Source organism: Lynx rufus, unplaced genomic scaffold, assembly GCF_022079265.1.
Source record: "Lynx rufus isolate CCGP_SWC_20201006 ecotype Redwood Valley unplaced genomic scaffold, mLynRuf1.p SCAF_1, whole genome shotgun sequence".
Lineage (NCBI taxonomy): Eukaryota > Metazoa > Chordata > Mammalia > Carnivora > Felidae > Lynx > Lynx rufus.
In genome coordinates, this window is record NW_025814823.1 from 109,631,052 (window position 1) to 109,652,932 (window position 21,881).

General features: G+C 53.6%; 1 protein-coding gene across 1 annotated transcript; it reads right to left on the reverse strand.

The window, feature by feature from the left end:
- Positions 1-557: 557 nt before the first annotated feature.
- On the reverse strand, positions 558-19,724 carry SEPTIN8 (septin 8). The gene is made up of 10 exons (XM_047084512.1): positions 19,619-19,724; positions 7,818-7,938; positions 6,679-6,874; positions 6,157-6,343; positions 5,470-5,631; positions 4,789-4,885; positions 4,427-4,595; positions 4,056-4,188; positions 3,772-3,962; positions 558-1,249 (listed from the first exon to the last, which is right to left on the reverse strand). The coding sequence occupies exons 1-10, from the start codon at positions 19,646-19,648 to the stop codon at positions 1,246-1,248; spliced, it is 1,290 nt and encodes a 429-aa protein (XP_046940468.1). The 5' UTR covers positions 19,649-19,724; the 3' UTR covers positions 558-1,245.
- Between the last annotated feature and the right edge of the window lie 2,157 nt (positions 19,725-21,881).

The following is a 21,881-nucleotide window of genomic DNA, read 5'->3' on the forward strand; positions in this document are numbered from 1 at the left end:
TGTGTTATTCTGAGTACACTGTATCTAGCACAGTGCTCCATCAACATTAAATGAAATCCTTTCATCTACTCATTTTTTATCTATTTCATCACACCATATTCTCAGCCCTGATACTCGCAGTGGCTCGCAGACCAACAGGAACATCGGAGAATCAATACTGCCAGTACTTCCTCACAATGATCCCCTGAAGAACGCAGTGGAGGTGGGAAAGCTCCTTGGCTGGTAGTGTTTTCTCAAATAGTCCACATACATCAGACACCTTCGTGTCTTTGCTTTGTGAGTCGGCCAGGAAAACAGAAAACAACGACCTTGAGATAAAAAAACGACCTTTTCCTGGCAGAGTACTCTTTGCATTTGGAATATGCAGGATTGGTTTGGGGGGGGGTCTTAGTTGGAGTCAAACACTTAACACACACGTGGAGTGGTCCCTGTGTATGGGTAGCACCTGTGGAGCACACAGACAACGGCTTTGGGCTGCTGTTCCATTTACGTCCACATTTAAAACACTGCATGTGGTCTCCTTCGTGTCCCACTTTCATCCATAAAGAAATTCCAAACACTGTCATCACAGGATGTTTATTACCCACCTCTCCCTAAATATTATAGGGATGCTTTATACACAAGAAAGGTTTAGAGATATTTTTAGTTTTTAAAAAATGAGGGAATCTGGGTTACTTATGAAAATAACGGGAGAGGATATTATTTGTCTTTACGCTTGTGCCAAAATAAAAATTTAGAAGTATCTTAAAAGTTATTATTGAAATTAAGCTCTAGGTTAGAAAAATTAAACTGAGGGGGAATCGAGCGAATTTTGCAGCATGTATACCAGACCACGCGGCCACACCTAGGGCACCGCATGAGTTGCCATCTTGACGCTGAACAATTAGGCCGAGCATCGCCGGCTGGGGCCTTCGCTAGAGCGGCACATAACTGCTCCGTCAAGGAATAGTGACACTGTAAATGGAAGACCAGCCACTGGCTCTGAAAAAAATAAACCTTGTCAGTTTTGGATTCCAGCATTCATGGCTTTGACGTGTTTGCATAGAGAGGGTGGCCCACCAGGCCCAGGGCAGCCTGGGGGTGGGGGTAGGGGACAAAGCAAGGCTGTAAACACTGGAGTCTGTACCGGCTCCCAGTCCGTCCTCACACCATGTTATGGGAGAAGAAGGGTCACAAGGTGTAACTCAAGCAACTTAACACATGAAAGTCTAAAGTCCGCTCTTGACATGTAAGTCTGTGCGTGCGTTAACTGAAAAATAAAAATAAAACAAACAAAACAAAAACAGACACATTAAAAGATACGCAGACGACCAAATCAAACAGAAACAAAAGACAGCAAGTTGGCTGCTGGGAAAGGGCAGTCAGTTTGGCATTTGTGGCGAGCAAAGCAGAGAATTTGCTTTAGTTTGTGGCATTCCGGGCTGAGGGTCAAGATCTGATTGGGAAGTAATTTTGCAAAAATGGATTAAAATCTAAAGACTAAGTATAACCAATCAAAGCAATCCAACTCAGTGGTCATGAAAAACCACCCCCCACCCCAAAAGTGCTCCTCACATACCCCATTCCCCTGACCAGGACAAGAGGAAGGGGCACTCCAGGCCACCTCACCTACCCAACTCCTGGCCTCACAAGGCCAGCACGGGAGGAGAGGTCTCTCCCGGAGGCCAAACTGACTGAAGCTTTCTGGCATGTCCAGCAAGCAGAAAAGACCTGTTTGCCAGACCCAGGCCACACTGGGAAGGCAGGGAGACCCGACACCACAGATGAACTCTCACCCCGAGAGCTGTGCTGGTGCCCTTGCAGCCAGCTTGCACCCCACCTCCTGGCCCTGTCCTGGCCACACGTCCGTGTCTTCAGTGTCTGAGTAGTTTCTCCATAGTTTATCTCCTAGGAGATTCTGCCTGTCTTTTCTGAAACAAGATGGCCCAGACCAAGCTGGCAGGGAGCAGGGCACAGTCTCTTTAGATGCCAACACCTGGGACGTAGACCCACACACCCCTTTCCAGGAGAAACTGGATTCTTAGCCACTAGCTTGAAACCCACAGAGATTCCAATTCACAGAGCCCCAAGGCTCACCAAGCCAAGAGCTGGACATGGGGCTGGGGCTGGAAGCAAACGCAAAGCAGAGAGCAAATTCACATGGTTGAGGGAAACGTGGGGCTAGGGTCCTCCCTGGGGACAGGCAGGGGGTTATCTCTGCCAACAGTGCCAGCAGATGGGGTGGGACACACCAGGAAGCAGGATGAGGGAGACTATAGAAAGGAGGGAGGGGGAGGGTCTGTCCCAAAGCAGAGCACAGGCCTTAGGAATAAGAACTAGCATTCATTCCTAAATGCCTGGCTTTGTCCCCCTCATTTCTCCCAGGGAGCAGCTCAAGAAGGTTTTTTTCCTCAGATGTCTCTGTGCTTATGTGCCCTGGGGGCTGTGTGTGTTTGACGACAAGTGCCTGAGTCTGTGCATGTGACAGGGCTGGAGTGAGAGTAAGACTGTGTGCATGGGTGTATGTGTGTTAGGGAATGGCATTACTAGGGGCGGGGAGAGTGCTGATGCCACAAGCAGCATCCCAGAGCCACGGCTGGCTACCCGCTGCATGGCCTTAACCACAAGCCTCCATTGCCACCAGGGAAAGAAGGGCTTGAACACACACATTCCCAAACATTCCAAGGAGACATGAGTGTCCAAGACTCAAGAATGAGGACAAAAATGGAATCATCTGCTTAGTTCCTCAGCTGACAAGCAAAAGATGGTATCTGACCCAGGCCAGGGGCAGGGAGAAGCAGGGATGGACGAGATCCCACAGCGTGATGAGGTACGGGACACTGAATGAAGTAGTGTGGAGGAGGGAGACCCCCTAGGAACCAGGGCATCTGGACTCTGGCTGAGAGTGTGGAAAGAGGCTTTGAAAAAGGCTGAGGAGAAATGACTCGGAGTTGCCCCCACCTGGCCAAGAGGTTCACTGCACTGCGGGAGGCTGGAAGCCTCCTGTCCTCCTCTCTCTTTCAACTCTAACTTCTACTTGAAGGGCAGCTCCTCTCTGGAGCAGGACTCCCAGAGCCCGTTCAGGGAGCTGGTGTCCTTACTTCCACCAGGCAGTGAGCAGAGTGCCCGGGGGCCAGTGCTGCCTGGGCTCAAGCATCCACCTGCCAACCAATGCAGGTCCCACATCCACTGTAGAGACTGAGGGGGATGCACCACGCTGCCCAAGCAAAAACCACAGGAGATTTTGGAATCTGGAAATGTGGACATTCACGGGTCCTGCCCCTCTCTGGGCTTGAAAGACCTTCCCTGAGACCTCTATACCCTTTTAGGCCTGTGTGGCCCGGGCTTCACCATCCCAGCTCTGAGGGGGCGGCAGGAGGGGGAGAGAGAGAGAGAGAGAGAGAGAGAGAGAGAGAGAGAGAGAGAGAGAGAGAGAAAGAGAGAGGGGGACAGGAAGAAAGAAACAGAGATAGAGCCTGAGACAGAGCCAGGAAAGAGAGAGACAGAGAGAGAGAGAGGAATAGAGAATCGGGGGGGGGGGGGTAATAAGGGGTTACCTGTGCAAGACAGAGCATGCACAAATACCCAGTATCCTGAGATATCAAGCTCACCAGTGAGAAGAAAAGAAAGGAGGGCAAGAATGAAGTGGGAAAGCATGTGGGACTGAGAGCCAAATGGTGACTAGGCAGAGCATGGGCGAGAACCAAAGTAGACTCAAGGAGCCAAGAGTAGGACAGAGTGGGTGCCCAGGAGGGAGCAAGAGCCAGCGTGGGCAGGAGGCCCACCACCTACTTCTTCTTGTCCTTGTCCTTCCTCAGAGGCTGCTGCGAGGTGGCGTGCAAGGCCTGGGACTGCAGGGCCTCCACCGCGGCCTTCCTGCGGTTGAAGGCGCTAGTCTCCTCCTCCAGCTCCCTGCGCTTCTCCTCCACCTTGCGCTTCTCCTCCTGGTGGACCCGCTTGAGGTGCTCAAACTTCTCATGCAGCTGGGAGCAGAGGAGGAACAGGGGCTTCCTGTGAGCTGGCCAGGCCCCGCCCTCCCTCACCTGGCCTCTCCCAGACCTGGAGCCCACACGTACCTCCCTCTCCTTCTCCTTCAGCTCCAGCTCTGTCTCCTTCACTTTGTTGACGAACATCTGCCTCATCTCTTCCTCCTTCCTCTGCAGCTCACTCAGGAACTCCTTGCGCTTGGCCTCATAAGTCTCCTGCAGACTGTGGAGACGCACAGACAAGAGGCCAAGGGTGGGATTGCAGCGGGATGGGATGGGGCAGAGCCAGAGAAGGGGGATCGCTTGGGCAAAGGAGGGGTGTGGGGGTGCCAGGGTCCCCACGCCCCTCCCCCTGGCTCATGAGACACCCCCCCCCCCCTGCCCCCACCAGGCACAGCTGCCAGCATGGCAAGTCTGGCCATGGCTGTGGAGATGGGCTCACGCCCCACGCAGGATGTCACCTGAAGGGCTGGCTGTCACCATCGCTGTCCTGGAAGCCCATCTCCTCCAGCTTGCAGCGCCGGTACAGCTCGTAGTGCCGACTGTGGGTCTGTTCTCGGAGGTCCTCCATGTTCACTCTGATCAACATCTCCCGGAGCTTCACAAAGTCACAGTGGTTCTCATTCTCCACTGAAAGCACAGGGCCCGTGGGGCATCAGGTGAACACACACACAGGTGGGCACAGGGAGGAAAGGACACAGGAACAGCAGTCAAGTGTTCCAGGCCGACTCCATTGGCAGCACAGGCACTGGACAGTCAAAGGGAGGACACAGGCCAGGAGACTGAGTTTAGGCCCACCACCTGGGGATGTCTAGTCACTTACCCTGCACCACTCCCCATGGGTACTGCCGTGCTCGGACCAGCTTGTTCCCCACCTTCACCTCCTCAGTGCTGCCTACCACAGCGAAGGGCAAGTGCGCCTGGAAAGGAGCCCAAGTATGGGTTAGCACTGGGTGGACAGACTAATGGACAGACCCTCCCTCACTATCCTGGACCCCAGGGAAGGGATGCCACACCTGAACAAGGCGTGGCCAGATGCTTGCTTCCTGGCTCTCTTTTGGAGAAGTATCCTAAGGCCTCCAAATAGGAGAGCGGGCTGAACCTGCACCCCCATCTTCCTCACATTTGAGGGGTTCTTTCAGACCTTGGGCTCCCTAGGGGCCATTAGAAGCTCCCTCACAGGACCTGCAAGCCTGGCTTTGCTCCATGTTCCCAAGCTCTGGCATCTTACCTGCTTACTCCTACAGGTTTCAGTTCCTGCCCTGCATCCTTATCTTGTGAAACTTAAGCGTGGGAAAGGCCCAGCACCAGCCCAATACCCAATTCCTCCCATCTCCTGGCCGTAGGACGTAGGACTGGCTGGCTTCCAGATGCCCACCCACCCGTCTTTCCCGAATCCTGAAAATCCTGGGGAATCCTGGGGGAGCCAGAGTCTCTGGGGCTGCCACAGATCTATGCTGGCTCCAAGCCCCCTCTGGCCCTGAGGCCAGTGCCCAATGCTCACGTTCATGACTGCGTTAATCTCGGCAACAGCCTCATCATCAGTGGGAAACTGGTAGATCTGAACCCCATTGCTGACCAGCTCGCCCATGATCTTGATCTTGAACTTGTGGAGCTCACTCTTGGAGATGGTGTCAGCCTTGGCAATGATGGGAATAATGTTCACCTGCCAGGATGAGGGGTGAGGGGCAGCAGGTTAGTTCTCCCTGACTGTGGACAGCCCTGCCCAGGCCACATCCCCAGGCAGAAAGGCAGAAGGCCAGAGACATGGAGCTGCTCCCATGGGCAGCCCCAGCCTGAACCCAGCCACCTGGGGCCTTTCTAATGGGTGGTACCAATTGACTATGGGGCTTCTTACAGCCCTGGTTCCCTCAAACCACCATCTAGCCCTAAAAACTAGTCCTCTGGGCAAACCCAGCTTTGGTTTTTAAATAAGAAATAATTCAGCTAGAAGGAAGGGGCTCAGGACCAGGCTAAGGAGACAGAGCTCTACAGAAAGAACCCAGAGTGATGAGGGCCCACTGGAGCAGTAGGGAAAAGGCAAGAGAAAACAGGACCAAGCCCAGGAGCTATCTGCAGGCCCCTAAGCAGCAGAGCCCCTGAGGACCACAGTAGACAGTCACACTGCAGCCCTCAACTCAGCAGAGGACCATGAAGCCCATGGAACAAGTTTGGGGGGCAGGGTGTGTACCTTGCTGTCTAGTTTCTTCATGGTCACCAGATCCAGGGACTTGAGGGAGTGCCCAGTGGGCGTGATAAAGTAGAGGCAGACGTGGACCCTCGTGTCATGGTAGTCGAAGAGTGAGCGGCGGATCTTCAGCTCCTCCTGCAGGTAGTTTTCAAACTGCGCGTCGATGTAGTCAACTATGGGCCTGTAACTAGAGACAGCTCCATCACTCCTGAGGCAGGCACTGAGCCACAGGGCGCGGGCTGCCCCCAACCTGCTCTCTGTAGGGACAAGCGGCTTCAGACTGGGGTTCCCTGTCTGGGTACAAGTGGCTGACCCTGTCTCCTAACCTCCAAAGGGGTCCTTGGGACCTCAGGTGTTCCCCAAGAGGCCCTCCTCTAGCCCCCCATAGAGTGGAGGGCTTGCCGATTAGTGTGGGAGCAGCTAGGAATTAAGGGTGCTTGGGCAGAGCGTTAGAACTGAGCCCACCATGGGGGGAGAGGGGCGGGGACGAGAGTAGGCGGGGCCGCCCTTCCCGCCTCTTGCCTCTCATCCTTATTGATCTGATCCCCAAAGCCCACAGCATCCACGATGGTCAGCTTGAGGTGCACGTTGCTCTCTTGGAGGTCGTAGGTCTGGGGCCGCAGGCGCACACACTCCTCATGATGACTGGCTTCCTCGGTCTCGAAGGTCGTGTTGAAGAGCGTGTTCATCAGCGTGGACTTGCCAATGCCAGTCTCCCCTGGGGAGCAAGGAATGGAGGAGATGTTGAAGTTTAGAAACAGGACTGTCCCTGGCTGCTGGCTAGGATGGGTGGGGCTTGGGCACCTCAGCCTCCACACAGAAGAGAGGGGCAGGCCTCCAACTCCATCCCTCGCTGTCCCATCCCGAGGAGCCACCCCTTCTTGGTGGCCTCAAAAACGTGTGGAAGAAAAAGCCAAAAGGCTGACTTGGACATAAGCCATGGCTATGTGGGATGTGAGAAATGTTTCCTCAGGGTGTGGGGAAGAGGCAGAGCCAGGCAGCTGTGGGATCCACTGGACATTAGCCTCTGCTAGCCTCAATGGGACCCATCACCTGCTCTGCACACCATCGTTCCTGGGCTGGGGCTGGTCATGAGCCAGGGTCTAAAGCCATCAGTGGCCTCCTGTTCCAGCTAGCTTTATCCGGTTCAGGACAGGCTGCTTCCCGAGGGGCACCCACAGCCCAGCAGATGCCAGGGCTTAGGCACCTGCGGAAGGTGTGGCAGAGCTCTTTGTACCGTTGGCCTTGAGACCCATGGAACCTCCCAGAGCCTCCCTGTTTGGGGCTGTATTTGTTCAGATGCGTGCCGGAGCTCTCGGATGGTATTATAATAGGACAGTCTTGTTTACCATAGTGTTCTTAATACACAGTAGGAACAAGAGTGAATGTTTTAAAGATAAACACACAATCTAAACCTCTGTGATAAACACTCTCAGTTTACAAAGCACTTTCACAGCCCTGATCTTGTTCACTCTTCGAGGCAACTGGAGTCAGGCTCCCAATATCTGTCCTTGACCCTGGCAGAGACACCAATCAGTGCCTTGCCATGACCCTCAAAGTGTCTCTCTGCCTAGGAGGTCCCTTGTAGCTCAACAAGTGGACAGGGCACAGAGCTCCATCCCCTGTCTGAGGCTGCCCCCTGGCCAGACTATGACACGTACCCACGCAGAGGATATTAAAGCTGAAGCCCTGTGTGACTGACTTGCTGACGAGCTGGTCCGGGAGGCTATCGAAGCCCACGTGGCCACCAAGGGAGAGGCTCCGGGGCTCTGGCTCTGCATTCTGCCAAGAGAGAAATAGGGCAAAGCAGTGAGCCCACCAGGGAAGAGGGGCCACGTGGGGAGAGGCTAAACCCCAGTGACATGCACCACCCCTGCCCTTGCCAGAATTCTCAGCAAATCTCAGGACACAGTGTGAGTCTGCCAGAGCTCCAACTCCAGGACGAGTTTCCACACAGGAAGCCCAATGTGCCTCAGGGCCCCCGATCCTGTCCTAGAAAAGGGCTTTCACCCATGGCTCTTCTCTACCTGGGCTGGCAAGCGATACCTGGGCCTGGGGCATCTCCTGGCACAGATGGCCCAGAGAACCATCTATCCTGGTTGCCATCCCTGAGGGTTCACCTGTCCTCCTGCCCAGGAAGAGGCCCCAAATGGTTCTCCCATCTTAAATAAAGATTTCAAGAGGCCAAGGTTGGAGAGTGTGTATGTTCCTGTAGCCCCCTCTCAGACCTCACAGACACTCCTAATGAAGCAGGATTCAAGCAGAGGCAGGCCTGGTCTGACCCCCTCACACCTGTTCTCCATCAGGGGGCCCTCCCTCATTGGGCTGGGCTCACAATCCTCCATGTGCCCCCCTTGTTCGTCATATACCCAAGCATGGAGTGCACAAATGGGCCCCGCTAAAGGGGCTGGTGCTCCCTCACACCCACCACTGGGTGTCAGGGCTAGTGTCTGAGGCATTGTGACTGAGGCTTCAGCCCTCCTGCCTCAGCAGTGTTCTCTAGGGATTTCTAGGCTCTGGCTCATACCACCCTCCCACACCCATTCCAGCCCTTTGTTTAGACAAAGGATTCTGGATGAGAATATGGAGGTCTGGCCTCAGGAGAGAGGCAGGCAGCAGGTCCCGAGTGAGCTAGGGCCACTGGAGCTGGCCCACAGCACTATAAAAAGAAACCAGCAGGACCCGAAGCAGAGGGTCAAAGTCAGACTCCAATTTGTGCGGATAGTTTCTCTGCTTCCCTGGGAATGGGGATAAAATGCTGTCCTCCGAAGGAAGGTTCCCAGGCTCAGCCTTCCCTGGTTTGGCCCTCTTAGGGGGCTGGCACCAAACAGCTCCAAGTTGGGCAGAAACATGTCTCCTCCATTCTTGAGCCCCTCTGCCCCGACTGCCCATTAGAAAGAGCAAAGACGGGGAAGGGCAGTGAGTGTGAGTACCATCCTGCCATCCTGTCCACAGCTCCAGAGGGGAGGAAACAGGCCCAAATGGAGGCAGCCCTAGGAGCTACTGATCAGTAGACAGTGTGTGGCTACCAAACAGTGGATACGCTGGGTGCCTACCCTCCTGCAGAGTGATCTCCTCAGCACCTGAGCACATTCTGACTTCTTCATAGCTGCAGCCTGTTGACTTAGCCTGAACCCCTCCAACCATTCTTTCCTCCCCACCAGAGCCCCTGGCACACAAACTCCACCCTCTCTCCTTGACTAATAATGTTCCCCCCGCATCCCCACCCCTGCTTAGTCACTTTAGCCTTTTATCAATGACAGCCAAGAGTGTGCCATGGCAGCCTAGACTCCACATGGACCCTCTGGGCAGTGGTACTATCTCCTCAAACAAGTCGGGGTTACCCCTAAATCTGCTCTCTGATAACGCTCTCCGTGCAGAGCCTCTGCTCTTACAGCTGACCCTTTCTCCATATCCCCTGTCGCCAGGGAATCGTGTCACAACCTCCCCACTCAAGCCCAGGTTGCCCCCAGGGCTGCAAACATAAACCAACAAAGAGGCCCCAAAGGGAGCTTCCTCTCACTGGTGCCCACATCAGAAACAGTTAATGAAGCATAGAATGTGCTGGGTCAGGTCCAAACCCCACACACATGGCATCCTAGGCTCTCATGGTCTGAGGCCTTCCTCACAGGCTTGGCCAGGTTACGTCTGAATTTGTTCTCCTAACAGAGTCCGCTTCTCAGGACTCCAGAACTCACTCTCCCTTTTCCCCGGCACCTGCTCTGTCCTGGCTCTATACACCTACATTCCAGACCCCTCACTTGGCTGTGACCCCATTTCCATGCACTATTAGTCGTCCTTTCTTTATGCATCCCGGTTCTCCAATTCTTCCATAAGCTCCCTGAGGTTGGCTGCAGGCGGGGGGAGGTCAGGCTTTCTGCTCTTCCCACCCTCCCACCACGATGCCCAACATGCTAGACAATGCTGCCATTTATAAATTACTGAACACTGTCTTCAACTGCTGTGGCATCAGGGGCATCTGCCCACCTCACACAGAGCTTCATTATTTAGTCTCGGTTCCACCTGCTCGTGGCAGCTTAAGGATCAAATGGGGGACAGAACAGGGAGTCTAGAGCATTTCTCTTTGCAGGCGAAACAGAAAATCTCCAAAATTTAAGGCGTGCTGTGCTTGCAGAGAAGGGTATGTGTTTATTCATCCTCTTCTTCCAAGGGTGACACAATCAGGACGCAATCCAACATCCTGTAGCCTGCCGCCAAAACCCATCCCGTCAGCTGTGTCTGGGAACCACACGCGCGCGCACACTCGGCCACAGAGTCCTTGCACAGAGACAGAGGCCATCCTGGTTCTGCATTTCCCCCACTTCCTCACAGTTCCAGGCCTCAAAGGCTCAGAGCAGCACTCGGATGGGGGCTCTTGCAGAAGTCCACCTATCCTCACTCACCTGGCCCTGGCTGCCTTCAGTCACACAACACTGCTCCCTCTGGAGAAGTGTGTGGAGTACAGGGAGGTGCTCATCCCCAGATTGCTGTCCAGGCTGCACTCTGTCACTCCAGGGACCACAGGGCTGAGGCAATCAATGCCTGCTCAAGAGCCTCAGGGACCATGGGACTATTGATCTCTAGGACATGTGTGCACACACACATGCATACACACAGAGGAGTGGCCTCTGGTCCTGAGGAGGGCAGATTGCTGTTCCCCCTTCTCAGGAGACAGATCTGACTTCCTGACTCTACCAAAGTGTGACTCTCACTAATGCCAGCCTCTCTGATCCTATATGTGTAATCAACAACATGTGATCCAAGGTGTGCTGCTCACTACCAAGTGCCTGGACCAGGTGTCTTTGCTGACCCAGCCTAGGAGGAGCCAGCAGCCCCCAAAGCATCATCAGCATGTCTCAGTTAATACACATCAGAAAGAAATTGCAGATCTCCCAATGGCTGCCTGATGACCCTACAAATGCCCTGCAATTTGCAGCTAAGACCTCAGCTCCAACTCTAAAGGTAGGTCCTAATAGTCCTGAGCCAATCATCAGCATGATCCCATGACTGGCTACGTTACAATCAGGTGACCCAGGATGAACCTTTATGATCATCTTATAACCATTAGGGGGGCTGGAATAACACTAAAGCCCACTCAGAGGACAGCAGCACCAAGAAAATCACAAAAAACAGAAAGCCAGTGTCTGCTCTACCTCTGAGCTTTTCCCTTTGCCCCCCGCCATATCTCCCCTTTACTGCTTCAGCTAGTTGAGTGGGCCCATCCAGTCCTTGCAAATGAGGACATCTTGACTGCTAGGGTTTCCAAAGTGAGACTCAGAATGCAAAGGAACAGAGAGAAAGCAAGGAGCGTAAGGAAGGGAAGGAAAAAGTGTAGAAAGTAAAACGTCTCAGTGTTTCCAACCAAAGGAATGAATGAATGCCAAATGATGACACAACACCTCACTGAGGACCACCCTGTGTGAACTAAGCCAAATGGTTTACGGTCTCCTACACAGCCCTTCCCCACCCTGTGTGGCTGACACCACTATAATTCCCATTTTACAGGTAAGGAAACTGAGGTGCACAGACACCAGAAAACGAGTCGGAGCAGAGCCAGGATTTGAGAGTAGCCAAGCCCTTGCCCTAAACCACCGTACTACACTACCTCCCCTATTCTTACAAGGCCCCCGGACTCCTTCATTCAGTCACTCAGCACACACGCGCCAGTCCTGCCTGCCAGGTGTGCCAGGCCCTGGGATGGCTGCCAAGGAAAAAATGAGGACACCAGATCCCAGACCTCAGGGGCTCAATCTGACACAGTTTAAACTCAAAGGGCTACAGAGGCCAGGCAGGTAATGTAAATGAGTGAAGAGGAAAAAGTACAGGAATAACAACAACAATGGCACTAACAGTTGTCGAGAGCTTACCGTAATGTATGACTCTGAATGTCATCTGGCCCACACATCAGCCCTATGAGGTAGGCTGTAATATCACCTCCATCAGACAGATGAGACAATGGAGGCTCCAAGAGATGAAGTCATTTGCCCATGACCACAGTGCTCAGGAGGGTGAAGCCAGGATCTGCACGGAGACAGTATGACTGCAAAACCCACGCTTCTAGCCACATCACTCCGTGGCCTGCTGGCTGAAAGACCTGCTGACTTGGCTGAGTGTGGGGTCCCTCAGGGAGAGGTTAGGAGTGCCAGGGAACTGCAGAGCCTGTGCTCAGTCCACAATGGCCGTGGTTCTGCAACTCCAGCCAACTGTGGGAACGCAGGCCCAGTGCTGCCAAATCTTAACGATTTTTCCAGAGAATCCACAAATCTAGATTTTTACGTGCAACGCCCTAATTCTGAAAGGTTGGCAACCAACACAAACTGAGCACACCACCGGGGCCCAACACAACCTGTCTGAGGGGTGTACCTGGTCCGTGGCCTGACAGTCTGCAACGCCGCATCTGGTAGGAGAGTGAAGTAGAAGGACAACACACTCGTGTCTCCATTCTTGGGGCACGGAGACCCGCAGGAGAGAGCTCCGCAGGAGAGAGCTCCGCCGGAGGGGCCTTCGGCTGGACAACTCACCTCCCTGGCCTGCTGGCTCAGGGGGCTCCAACTATCCTCAAAGCTCCAGAACAGAGTTGGCAGCTCTGAGCCCTACATACACAATGGGAAACTCCACAGGACCATTATCCCCTCTCTAATCACTAACAAGCTTTTGGCTCCTGAGCCAGGCCCCAGGCTTCTGTGTCATCATTTCTTTGGCACATCAAAGACAACAACCAAAATAATAACTGCTCAGGCCGGCTGCATTCCTCCATGCCCGACCGTCCAGAACAAAGTAGAGAATGGCATTTTGTTATACAGCCCAGTGGATAACTAGGACGTCATCTTCCTGACCAGGAAACGCTCGCTCCGAGCTTTCTGGAGCAGCCCTAAATGCCAGCCAAAAGGAGATACTTCTTTCACCATGAAGAGAGGTGGGTTTGGGGGAGAAACCATGTCTGATGGCTTGCCCACACAAAAACAGGATTTTATCCAGAAGAAATTGGAAATCTGCTGAATGTGTGAACCAACAGAGCCAAAGAAGCTGTGAGTGGATAAAGAACCCTGAGATCAAACCTCCCAAACTAGGCTGGTCTTTGGGATGGGAAAAGAAATGGTAGCCCACTGGAAGTGTACCTGACTCCTGAATCCTGGACAAAGAAGAGCTCCCCATCCTAGGCCTTCCACAGAGTTCTCTGGTGCCTCAGTCTTCGTACAGTTTTCTCCCCCAGGCTCCTAGGCCTAGAACCCACTGGCCTAAGCACCCTGCTAGGCAAACAGGAAGCCCACTTGCCAGGAGAGCTCCAGCCCTAGGGAAGCCCTATTAATTGTTGAGCAATGGACCCACGAGTCATTGCGCCACTGGGAGCCTTCCCCACCCATGTTCCTGGCACAGACTATCCAATCCACAGCTCTAGCTACTCTAAGCAGCCTGGGCCTTAAATAGCCAGAGCAGAGGCTGCTGGCCAGAACCCGTGGTCATAGCACAACTGTCCTTGAGTCTGAGAGGAATCCTAGGAATTTTCCCAGGAAAGGCTTAGGCTCACATCCCAGGATTCCACAGCAAGCCTCTAAGCCCAGGTCAAAGGTTACGGGAAATAACCAAAGGGATATGTGCAGGAGGGCAGGGGGTAGGAATGTTGCTATCCTGGGCCAGAAGGGAAGGATAGAGGCAAGATACACCTATCCACAATCAAAGGAATACCTAGGAACAAAAGCATCTCTCTCCTAACACAGCAAAAAAACCTGGGGAGGAGAGGTGCCTGGGTGGCTCAGTCAGTCATTAAGACTGACTCTTAATTTCAGCTCAGGTCATGATCCCCGGGTCATGGGATCAAGCCCCACATCAGGCTCTGTGCTGAGTGTGGAGACTGCTTGGGATTCTCTCTCTCTTCTCTCTCTCTCTCTCTCTCTCTCTCTCTCTCTTTCTCTCTCTCTCTCTCTCTCTTTCTCTCTCTCTCTCTTCACCTCTGCCCTCCCTGCTCATGCATTCTCTCTCTCAAAATAGATAAATAAACATTTAAAAAGAAAAAAAACCTGGGAGAAGACATGAGCATAGACCAAACAGCACGGTGGCAATAACAGCACCAAGGTAGGTAGGCCCCAGGAGGAGGCCACTGTCACTCTCAAAAGGCCAGTCACCCCCTCCTGCATCCTGGGAAGTGAAGGGACTTTGGGTGCAAAACTACTCCCAGGAGCCTAAGGCCACCCCTATACTCCATTCTCTCAGCTTCCCTGTCTCACTAACAGGCACTTTCCTCCCTCTTCATGCAAATAGAAAGCCAGGGCCACTGCTTAGTAATATGGGATAATTTGTTGCATACTTCTCATGACAAAATCAGATTTCCAAGAAGCCATAAGAAGTTACCAACTTCTGGGCCCAACCAGCTCACTCCAAGCCTAGGACACATACCTGCTTAGACTGTGTTGTGCTATCTGAGAAGGAGGGGTCCATCCCACCATGGAGCAGATAGGAGAGACACTCTGGGCCTCAGAAGCTACTGGAAACTCATGAGTTCATACTGTCCCATTTGGCTCAGGGACTCCAGCAACAGCTCCCACTGCTTTGCAGTTGGGAAGCCATAAGTGATCTGGACATCACTGGAAGGAAACAGACTATGTTCCCAAGTGAATGAGACCCCACCCTTAGAAGGGGGAATGGGGACAGCAAACATGACCCTCCCCCTCTCCAATCCCAGGATGGATGCCGGTGCTGGGAAGGGGCAGAGAAATGCAAGGGCACCAACAATGGCCAGTGGATACTCAGGGCTGCTGTATCATAATTGTCTGTCACTTGCTCCATTCACGCCAGCACCAGGTTAAGTATCAGGCTTGCACCCTGGCCCCACAACCAGGTCTGGAAAGTGGACTTGAGTCCATACCCAATGGTCCTTCTGAACCCCAGGACCCAGGGAGCCCAGACCTAGGAAGCCCCTCAAAGAATAGTTTGAAACTATGATCTGAAATAGACCCTAATTCCCTCCTCCCCTGGTTCTATCCCTCTAATGTGTCCTCCAGCATAGGGGCCAAGAACTGCCTGGAAGCCATGTGCTTTAAGGACGAGAATATCTAATTGCCTCAAGACCACCCAGGGCAATTAAAGTGAAGTTACAGGGTAGTGCCTGGGTGACTAAGTGGGCTAAGCACCTGACTCTTGATTTTGGTTCAGGTCATGATCTCATCATTCATGAGATCGAGTCCCACATCAGGCTCCATGCTGACAGTGTGGAGCCTGCTTGGGATTCTCTCTCTCTCTCTCTCTCTCTCTCTCTCTCTCTCTCTCTCTGCCCCTCCCCTGCTCATGCTCTCCCTCTCTCAAAAAAACAAAACAAAACAAAACAAAACAGATTAAAAATAAATAAATAAATAAAATCAGATATCTTAAAAAAAAAAAGTGAAGTTACAGCCAAGATGTCCCTTGCCCTGTTCTCCACCACCTCTTCCCAACCATGGTTCCTCATGTGAGTCCTGAGGATACAGATGGTCCCAGCAAAGAACACTCCAGCTCTATCATGATGGCAAACTGCCCTTAGAAAATATCCTTTCCCCATGTGCCTGTGTCTCCCTCCTGACCTACACAGCTTCACATCGGGTTGTCTGGCAAAGTTTGAGCCTTGCGAGCCATGCCTGGGGATCTCAAGACCCGTGTTGGAAGCACAGGGGCAGGAAGGCTGCAGAGGCTGCAGGGGACACACGGAGGCCAGTTAGCCCTCAGGCCCTTTGCTCTGTCATCCTGCAGTTGCTCTCTTCCAGTAGCTGGACCCGAGCCACAGAGACATTCATGGTAGTTAATGCCCCAGTATGCACCTCCACCTAACCCATCTTAGGGCCCCAAATTCAGAGGGCTTTACCTTCTCTGTCATCTCAAGGGTTACTTGGGTGCTGGGATTGGGTCTCAGGTCCAAACTTGCCAATGGCCAGCGACTGCCATCCTCACCCAACCACAGGCTGCTGGTATCAACAACCTGATGGGCACAAAACATCCAGAGCCCTCTATGCCACCCAAAGCTTTTCACAAAAGTCAGGCCCTGGGTCAGGGCCTCCATCCATTTTCTCATCTTGTTGGCACTATAATTAGGCTCCTTCTTGCCACCTTCTCTGTTCCGAGCTTAGTCAGTCCCTTATCATGTGCTCCCTTGCATCACCAGTGCCTTCCCACCAGCCTCCCTGCTCTGACCCATTCCAAACAAGATCCCAGGGAGACCTTCCTAGAGTTGACATCCATAGCAAGGCCCGCTGCCCATGAGGGTGGTGGGACAGAGCTGCAGGCTTGCAGGTGGTGTTCACTGATGATCTCTCGACACCACCAGGGCACTGAGAGCTTCGCAGACATTCCTTGCTGTGCTCTCATTTCTCTCTCAGAACGGCTCAGCAAGGAGGTTCCTGGCCATTTTTACAGGACAGGGAGATACCAGTCCATGACAGAGCCCTACTGCATGAGAGGGTTGCCTCCCACACCCCTTCCCACCAGCTTTTGATTCAGGGAGGGAAGAGGCACTCCTTGGATAGCCTGCTTCTTGGAGAAGTGTCAAGATTACAGGGGTGACAACGGAAGTGACAGATGGTGCTGGGGATAAAGCAGAGATGGCGGGGGGGGGAGGTTGGGGGGGGATGACTGGCTGGGAGGAATGCCAGGCATGAGGCTGCCATGCTCACGCTTCTTCCCTCTCCCCCTCATAGCTCCGCATTCCCCCAGCTCTAAAGCCTCCCTTGCCCTGGAGTTTCAGCCCTGCCACATGAGATTCTGACAGAAGGAACACAGGAGATGGCCATGGGTGCAGGAAAGTCTGAAACCCATTAAGGAGTCTGGGACCTAGGAAGGAGGAGGAGCAGAACAAGAGTGGACAGGAGTTGGGCTGCTCAAGGACAGCAAGAGGCAAAAGAAACTCCCCAGAGCGCTGTCCCAGACTATACACGCCCAGGAGATGTCAACCCTAACCCCGTGGTTGACCTAGGATTGAGCAGGGCTAGACAAGATGTAAAGGCTACTGATCCTGTTTATATCATGCTATGTGGGCAATAGGAACCCAGCACATAATGACCTTGAAGTACAAACTCCGTATGCTCATCTAAGCTCCAGAACGGGACAGTTCCCAGGCCCTCCAGGGCTGGGCTGACCACCAAGCCAGCCTGGGGTGGGGGCTGGGAGGCAGTGTAGACCTGCCAAAGCTCAATCAAATCATAGCTTCATGGTCAATGCTTAACACCAAAATCAACCCTGAGGCTAGGAGACATCTAAACAGATCTCCAAACATGCCACAGACTGCAATTAACCTTCCACAAACTCTTTGAAGAATATTAGTATGGTTGGGTCCATTTTATAGCAAGATAGAGAAAGAAATGATTTTCCCAGGATGACAAGCCAGGAGAGCAGAATGGAGTCCAGACTCTGAAATTCAGGCCAAACCCCACCCAAGGTCTCCACCCAAATTCAACCCCATACAAGTCCTCCCAGGAGGCTGCCGGCTCAGAGCATGGAGGGTGTGGAAGGCATCCACCCAGCCAGCTTAACCTGACATAGTCACCAAGGCTCCTGGACAGCCATACATACCTGAGTCAGTCCTGTCTCTGTGCCTTGGCCCACCATGGAGATAATACCCGAAATCCTCACGGAAATGCCAGCATGGGAATCTGAGGGAAAGGCCTTTTCCATTCCACCTCCTGGAAGTGCAATCAACTCCCTCAGCTCAATTCTGAGGACAATCTCTGGGTGTGCAGTGACAGGAGCCCTAGGGAGGGGACCATGGAACGGAGCAAACTCATTTTCTGCTGCCTTCCTATACAGAGGACCAGTTTCTACCTCCACATGGACACTAGGTATCATGTGTCATTTATTATGTCCTTATCACATGCCAGACCTTGCTCTACGTACTTCACCAGGATTCTCTCGCTGAATCTGCCCAATAACCCGAGGAGGAAGGTAATATTTTCATCCCATTATATAGATGAGAACACTGAGGGGTTAAATAATTCTCTCAAGGTCACATGGCCAATAAGTAGTAGCCTAAGATTCATATCAGACAGTCTGATTCTAGTTACTCTGCATACCGCTCCCACCAGCAAGACCAACTGTTAGGGTAACCTCTGACCACAGACAAGACTCAGACATAACTTTCTGGTCAGCTGGACACAGAAAATGTACACAGACACACATGCACAGATGCACAAACACTGCCAGATCTCTTGGCCTCCAGCTCATCAGCAGGTCTCTTAGGATTCAGAGACTGCCCTCCTTGGGTGCATAAATTCCAATTTATAGTGCAGGGGTGGGGTAAACCTCTGATTCCACTCCTCCTGTATTTAAACTTACTTAACTGACACAGCGCCCCTTCCTCAATGGGAATAAAACACCTCAGTCTAGAATTATGAAACCAAGAGCTCCTGCTTCAGTTATGCATATTTCCAAAGTAGACCAACAAATGTATTTTCAGATTAAAGGGAAAATTTACATACACTAATTCAGATGACAGTATTTATAGCATTAATTACATAAGTCCTGACTCCCTTATTTAGCCCCAGAACCAATTCCTTATCGGTCACATAGTCAACATTTCCCCCTCCCCCCCAACAGCCCTGGGCCCTCCCTCCCCCTTCCCGCCGACCAGGGCCTCACATGCTGGCGAGAGGACACAGCTTCCTTCACTGTCACAGCCCAGCCTCTCAGACACACCCAGATCCAGCCTCAGACACCAGAGGACAGGCAGACACAATCCCCAAAAGGCTCCCCTTCCCCAGGTGAATTATAAACACCTTTAGAAAGTTGGCTATTGGTGGGCTCAGCCCTATAGAGACTCCTGCAGGGACCACCCGAACCGAGAGCCCTGCAGAACGCATTCCGACTGGGGCCCAAACAAACATCCACTGGGCTGTATCCAGAATCGCTGGTTCCTGGGGGAATGGCTGCCTCAGACCGGACCACTGAGGTGGGACCTGCCTGGAATCGCACCCGGGATCTGAGCGCTTAGGCGGGGAGTGGGGATGGGAGAGGAGTGGAGGGGAAGGCAAAGAAGGCCCAAGGTCTTCGGGATCCAAGTCTGCAACTCATTTGAAAGACTCCCTAGGATCCTTTGGGGTTTCATCTTCACAGTCTGTGCCCATCCAACAGCACCTGCGCGGCTAGGAATCTCCCCCCCCCCATCAGTGCAGAAACACCCCGGGAGATGTGGGGGTCCGGAGGATCCTGGATCCCCCCCGCCCCCCCTCCCCGGCCTCCGCGGCTCCTGGGCCCCCAGTCTGTCCTCGCACCTGGTCCGAACCAGGCAGGTATTTATTTGCTCCTTCCCGCGAAGGGGGTCTGTCTCTCGTGCGCCCAAAGTGGACGCCCCCTCCCGACGCCCCGGGACCCCGCGCTAGCGCCTCGAAGAGCTCGTTCCGGTGTCCCCGAGCTGACAGCCCGCCCGGCGCCCCCCGCCAGCTGCAGGGCGGCCCCTTCCCAGCGCCCCGCGCCTCTCGCGCGCGCCGCGGCCCGGCAGGGCCCTCACCGAGAAGCGCTCCAGGTCAGTGGCCGCCATGGCTAGCTCCGCACCGGGCGGGCGGGCCGGGGCGAGCACCCGGGCCGCGACGGGGACCAGCCGGCTGCGGGACGCGCTCCGCCCGGGCGGCTGCGGCTGAATGGATCCAATATGGCCACTTCCTGGAAACTCCCCTTGGCGGCGGCGGCGGGAGAAGTCGCGGAGCCGCCCCCGCCCCCGCCCGCGGGACCGGCCTCCCCGCCCGGCCCCGCCACGAGCGCAGCCCGAGCCCCACTTGGACGGCCGGGGGTCTCCGCGGCGAGGCGGGAGGTGCAAGCTGCGAGGGCTGCTGGGACTTGTAGTCCGCGAGTTGGGGGTCCGGGAGGGCAGTGCCTGGGGGGCCAGGGGCCGGTGCGCGTGTCTCTGGGAGGCTGGGGCCGAGCCGGGGTGGTTGTGGCTGGGCCCCCGCGCGCTAGGAAACCAGTTCCATGGTGAGGACAGTGGGGTGCTGCGTGCGCCTTAGGGGTATCCCCGACCAAGCCGCCTCCACCCCGTCCGAGGCTGCAAATGCGCTGGGACCACCGAGCAGAGTGTCGACAGGCTACTTGCCGCCGGTCAGGTCCAGGAGAGACCGCCTCAGCCTCGCACTCCCGTGCCCTAGGCCCCACCTGATGCTCTGGTCGCAGCCAGGGCGGGACCTGGGGCGGGACCCGCGAGTCTGCCCAGGCGGCCTTCCTGGGAAAGGACCCAACCTGGGGCTCCTGCGAGTTGACTCCTCGCAGGATGCTCTTTTCACCTCGACGGTCAAGGCACCAGAGTGCAAGTTCTCATCACCCTGCTTGCCCCAGGGGCTTGGGGCGACATAGTAGTGGAATCTGGGCTCTGTGCAAAGATGATGACGGATCCCAATGCATGCACATTCTCTCTGCTGAACTCACTATTGAAAACACACACAAATCTCAGAAAAATAACACTTCTGCCCAAGTGTTGGCTTCAGCCGGCTCTCGTCCTTTTCACTGACTAGCCACACAAAATTTAGCTCCAAGTCATCTAAAACGCTCCTTTTTCTTTCCTCCCCTTCTGCCTCTCTGTTCTCCCTTTGGGAAGATGGCAAGGTTTGCCTCCACTGGCCTCACCTCGGGTCATTCCACCCTCCATACCTTCTCCTCACCACCTCCAATATCTTCCTGAAAAACAACTCGGCCAGTCCCTCCTACTCAGAAACTTGTACTGACTAGAGGTGCCCAAAGACCATATCTGGACTTGGAAAACTTAGTTTTAAGGGGAGCTCCCTTCCTGCCCCTTCCACTGGCTCACAGGGAGGTAGGTGACTTTCTCTCCCCAAAAGGGCTTTCTCCTCTCTTCTTTCCCAGGCAAATTGTAGCTTGTCACCAGAGTGAACTGAGTCCTTTCCGACTCAATGTGTTTTTCCTTTGTTCCTCTCTATCATGGTGTTTCACGTGCTGTATAGTAGTAATCTACAAGAAATAGGCAGGGCGGTGGCAAAGTGAGGTGGACAAATGACAAGCCGCCTGGGTTGGAATCCTGCCTCCAGTCCCTAGCTAACTTTTTAACCTTACATAATTAACTGTTCCTCTTTTTCGTCATCCTAAAAATAAGAATTAGAGTACTTATGTCACAGGATTAAATGAGACAAACTAAGTCAAGGGCTTTAAACTATACTTGAGGGGCACCCGGGTGGCTCAGTTGGTTGAGCGTCCGTCTTTGGCTCCAGTCATGAACTCACTGTTCATGGGTTCAAGCCCCGAAATGGGCTCTGTGCTGACAGCTCAGAGCCTGGAGTCTGCTTCAGATTCTGTGTCTCCCCCCCACCCGCTCCTCCCCCCCACTCCCCCGCCTCACGCTCTGTTTTCTCTCTCTCTCTCTCAAAAATAGAAAGAAAGAGAGAAAGAAGGAGAGAAAGAAAGAAAGAAAGAAAGAAAGAAGCTATACTTGAAATAAAACGCTTAATAAAATGTCCCTCTCTAGACTATAAAAGCCTTAATGTCAGAGCAGAGAGACAGAGAGAGATGAGATCAATGTTAAATTGATCATCCTCAACCATCTCTGCTCTTTCCCTTTTTTCCACCATAAGTGGCAAGAAATCTTTCCCAAATGCCATTTTCTGCATCACAACTCCCTGAGATCTGCCCTAAATTATCTTTAAAATGATCTTTTTTTCAGGGCACCTGGGTGGCTCATTTAAGTGTCCGACTTAGGCTTGGGTCATGATCTCGTCATTTGTGAGTTCAAGCCCTGCTTCAGGCTGTGTGCTGACAGCTTGGAGCATGGA